The sequence below is a fragment of the Somniosus microcephalus genome, unplaced genomic scaffold (assembly GCF_052327205.1).
Source record: "Somniosus microcephalus isolate GS21.2 unplaced genomic scaffold, FLI_Smic_1.0 unresolved_chr1, whole genome shotgun sequence".
Taxonomy (NCBI): Eukaryota; Metazoa; Chordata; class Chondrichthyes; order Squaliformes; family Somniosidae; genus Somniosus; species Somniosus microcephalus.
The window spans coordinates 147,322,520-147,327,499 of record NW_028225179.1 but is presented as its reverse complement, the minus strand read 5'-3'; the positions used below and the strand labels follow the sequence as shown (position 1 = coordinate 147,327,499).

At 44.4% G+C, this 4,980-nt stretch overlaps 1 protein-coding gene across 1 annotated transcript; it reads right to left on the bottom strand.

Annotated features, from left to right (window-relative positions):
• Nucleotides 1–2,263: 2,263 nt before the first annotated feature.
• On the bottom strand, nt 2,264–3,348 carry LOC147096210 (tumor necrosis factor-like). Its single transcript, XM_085974115.1, has 2 exons — nt 3,279–3,348; nt 2,264–2,673 (listed from the first exon to the last, which is right to left on the bottom strand). The coding sequence occupies exons 1-2, from the start codon at nt 3,328–3,330 to the stop codon at nt 2,264–2,266; spliced, it is 462 nt and encodes a 153-aa protein (XP_085830241.1). The 5' UTR covers nt 3,331–3,348.
• Nucleotides 3,349–4,980: the final 1,632 nt, after the last annotated feature.

Genomic DNA, 4,980 nt, shown 5'->3' with positions numbered 1-4,980 from the left:
AAAGCAGTCTTAAATGCTGAGCTATTTCTGTCCGGCCATTGAGGGTTGGAGAATTGAGCGGGGGAGCTGTGCTAGTGGAACAATCAGTGAGCCAGCTGGTTTGGCTATGAGTAAAGCAAGTTGTGAATGGTGACATTGTGATGACTATCAGTCCCCTCCTGTTCGATATTGAAGATCGTACCCACCTTTAAATTCCTTTAATTCAGCCCCCATTGCCCTCTCAGGCCCAAGTCAGCAGTTTGTACAACTTATTGACCAAACCCAACACAGCAGATCTCCTAACTCCAGTAAGCAATTATCTCCTGCATCTATCTTCATTGACTTATGGAGTCGGGGAGGAAGTTCCTACAGTTGGTTCTTTAATTAGAGGCATACCCGGAACTGTCATCTCACACAGCGAAAACCCATGACCTGCAAAATTACACAGTGAAGGCCCGTAACCTGTCACCTCACACGGATTCCCAATCTACTGACCCTCTCTCAAATTCCCAATCTCCTGATACTCTCTCAGATTTCTAATCTGCTGATCCTCTCTCAGGTTCCCAATCGACTGATCCACTCTCTCATATTCCCAACCTTCTGATCCCCCCCTCTCAGATTCCCAATATACTGATCCTCTCCTAACTCCAGTAAGCAATTATCTCTTGCATCTATCTTCATTGACTTATGGAGTCGGGGAGGAATTTCCTACAGTTGGTTCTTTAATTAGAGGCATACCAGGAACTGTCACCTCACACAGAGAAGGCCCCTAACCTGTCACTTCACACGGATTCCCAATCTACTGACCCTCTCTCAAATTCCCAATCTCCTGATACTCTCTCAGATTACTAATCTGCTGATCCTCTCTCAGATGCCCAATCTACGGGCCCTCTCTCAAGTTCCCAATCTCCTGATACTCTCTCAGATTTCTAATCTGCTGATCATCTCTCAGGTTCCCAATTGACAGATCCCCTCTCTCATATTCCCAACCTTCTGATCCCCCCCTCTCAGATTCCCAATCTACTGATCCTCTCTCAGATTCCCAATCTACTGATCCTCTCTCATATTCCCAATCTACTGATCCCTCTCTCAGATTCCCAATATACTGATCCTCTCTCATATTCTGAATCTACTGATCCCTCTCGCAGATTCCCAATCTACTGATCCTCTCTCAGATTTCCAATCTAATGATCCTCTATCTGAATTGCAGGTAGTAAACTAATAAAATTCCTTCCCTCAACTGAAATCATTTTTCATGAAAAGCACTGAATGGAAAACAACGTGCAATAATTAGACAGAATCATTTCATGTCATTAAAATATTTTATTCAATCCCATCCAACAGCTCACCAGTAAATAATATAAATAATATAAATAAATAATATAAATAATTAATTAATAAATATATTTAAATAATAACTTAAATCCATCAGAAACATCCTAAACTTGACAGTATTTATGCCACTGAAAGACATCTTTAAAACAGATGTCACATTTTTCCACAAAACATATATTTCTGGCAATCCGCCACAATTAATATTCAACAGTTGAACATTCCAGATTATATTTTGGGGGACGATTTTCGTAGTGTTGTAGAATACTCTTTTTTCTTTTTAATTGGTTAAGTGTCGACCCATCACACTCTAGAAAAGTAGTATCCCGTGTAAAGATGACCAATCGGGTTGTAGAGGTGGAAAGCCAGTTGACTGCTGGGAGATTGGCTGACCATCATCGCCAAACAGAAAACTCAGGGACTTTCGACCAATATCATCACTGAAGGTCCACGGAGATAGTATAGACATATTGGAACAGACATAGATGGCAAGGCAGAGCCCATACACTTCAAGGACCAATAACTGATCACACGGGTTAACCAGTCTGAATATCAGAACTGATTCCCCACTTGTTAGCTCTTGGGTTTGTCTAATTACTCTCTCCCTGAGGAGTACCAGCTTAAATAACATTAATAACAATAAATATCAAGTAATTTAAGGAGATTCACAGAATCTCTCTGATCAATAACGGTCTGTGTTGGCCGTGACCCTGGAATGGCAGAGGTGAAAGGTCAGTGTGATCACCCACCGCACTACCCAATCCTCCAACCTCAACACATTTGATATTTTCTCCCACAACAAGTCTCTCAATAAAATAGCGCAGACATTAGACTCTTTGTCCCATTAGTGCCAGATAGGACAATGTGCCCTGAACACTTTCCACTGTATTTCAATTGGAAGTTCTCAATCAGTCATCATTGCTCGTCATTCGCAAGAAGAAACTCGAACTCCTCACAACGCGAATATTCCAAAGAAGCTCTTTCCTTGGGCGGAGTCTACATATCCCAGCGCCTCCTCACTAACCCTGGAGAAGATCTGATCTCCCGCATCAAACTCAAATACAGCTCCCTGGTAGGAGGTCTTGTACCAGGGCTCTCCGTGTTGGCCGTAGTGGCAGGCCGACTTGGTGGCTTTCAGCAGCAAGGTTTCCTCCGGATAGCTCGACGAGAGCTTGGCGAGTTCGTGGCTCAGAAAGATGCTCTTGTCCCGGCATCCCTTGCTGTAGAAGACCACCTGGGTGTAGACAAAGTACTGACCAGGGGTGGTGATGACCAGACTGTTGTCCCTGAACTCCACCCCCTCGGCGAAGGTGGAGTCCGCATCATTCTGCCAAATCACCTTTCCTTTGTGGGTTGAAGAAGCTGAGGGGAGAGAGAGAGGGAACATCGTAAGGATGGAATAAAGAAAAAAGACAGCTGGCATTTCTATAGCGCCTTTCATATCTCAGAACGTTGCTAAGCGCTTTACAGCCAATGAAATAGTTTTGAAGAGTAGTCACTGTTGTACTGTAGGAAACACGGCAGGCAATTTGCGCACAGCAAGCTCCCACAAACAGCAATGTGATAGTGACCAGATACCCTGTTCTGGTGATGTTGATTGAGGGATAAATATTGACCAGGACTGATTGCTATCCAGTGAATTCTGTGCCATGTGAGAACAAGATTGGGTTTGGATCATAGGCTCACTGCAATGAAATAGCCCACTGCCACTCTCAGCTCACACATCAAGAATGAGCACTTTAGTGATGGGCTGAGACCTCCTGCCACCCGGGGATTCAGAGAATGATGCAGCACACAAGGAGACCATTTGACTTATCGTGCCCATGCCAGCTCATTGGTAGAGCTAGCCAATTAATCCCAATCCCTCTGCTTTTTCCCCAGAGCCCTGCAAATTGTTCCTCTGCTACAGTGGGAGTGGCTACCTTCAGGACACGGAGTTAATAATAACGTTAAGAATAGCCTCGTACCTGTCAGGTGAGCTGCGATTTTTCCCCTCGGGTCGTTCCCCACCTGCTTCATGAGAGGAGGCAGACCTGGAGAAGAAAGGCTGGACACTCAGTCGCTATCATGATGTACATGCAACAAAAACTGACTAACAACGAGAGAGAGAGAGATAGAGAGAGAGAGAGATAATGAGATTGATAGAGAGATGGAGAGACAGAGTGATAGAGAGAGATGGAGAGAGGGAGAGATAGAGATAGAGAGAGAGATGGAGTGAGAGAGATGGAGAGATAGATAGTGAGCTTGTAGAAAATATCAGTGCATAAGGGAGAATTTCTACCCAAAATTCACAAAAATATGCCCTGAATTCAGAAGTTTGAATGACGACCAAAAACTCCCATACAGACTAGGGGAACAGATTAATTGTGTAACCTTAGCGGCACACTATGTTACAGCTTGCCATAAACAGAGGGACAACCATTAAATCTAAGAAAAGAGTATATACCAATTATATGAATGTATATTTATACACTCAGGGATATATCTGTTTATACACTGTATGGATAGACCTGCGTTTATGTGTTCAACCATAAATGTTTTTCGATGCTTTGGCAACATAAGATGTACCTTGTCATGCCAATAAAGCGATTTGAATTGAATTGAATTGAATTGGAGAGAGAGATTGATAGAGAGAGAGATGGAGAGAGGGAGATATAGAGAGATGGAGAGAGCGATCGAGGTAGAGAGAGATAGCGAGCGAGAAATCGAGAAAGAGAGATAGATAGTGAGATTGATATATTGATAGGTATTGATGGAGAGACCTAGAGATGGAGAGATAGGGAAATTGAAAGAGAGGGGGAAATAGAGAGACAAAGAGAGAGAGAGAGATTGATAGGGAGAGATTGATAGAGAGAGAGGGGGAGAGTTTGATATAGCTAAAAAGATTGATGGTGAGAGAGAGATTGTTGGAGAGAGAGCGATTGTTGGAGAGGGCACTCACCACTGTTAATAGCGACGTTTGCCAGGGGCGAATGATTCCCTAAATCCTGGAATCGGGCAGTCTCAGACTTCCGTGTTACCACCTTCAGACAGAAAACAAGGAAAGCGATTAAAATGTGAAGTTCACCCCAAATGTCCATGAAACACATGGCGACCTTCAGTACAAAGGTTCAAGCCGGATCTACAGGCAGCTTATGAGCATTACACAGAGACACTGGGGCTGTCCAGACTCGGGCTGACTCTCACACTCCACATTGACAGCAGAGAAAGAGTTTCTCAGAGCACTGACTGCTGCTCACTAAATCGCTCGGCTAAAGCGGAATGAAATGCAGGATTGAGGATTGAATCGCTGCATCTTGCCAATACAGAGCGCGCCCAGGTGTTGAGAGCAGCAAAAGTCAACACCTGGATCAACTGGTTAAACACAGATTATTGTTTCACAGCTGGAACAGCGGAGGCAAGCTCTGAAATAACTCCCCAGCTTTACACCACACTTAAAGCAGCCTCTCCGAGGACTGAAAGGAAACCGGGGAAAGGCAACACGGCGGAATTTGATCTCGCTTTTCCAAGGTAGAGCTACGCACCTGGTTTGAAGGTAGAACTCCAAGTTGACAGAGTAAGAGGTAGGAAGACACAGCCAGCAAGCCCAGAACAGCCATCGCACAGAGAGCCGGCCAGAAACAGCTCCTCTTCGAGTCTGACTGTCTGACCAGAACCACTCCTCCACTC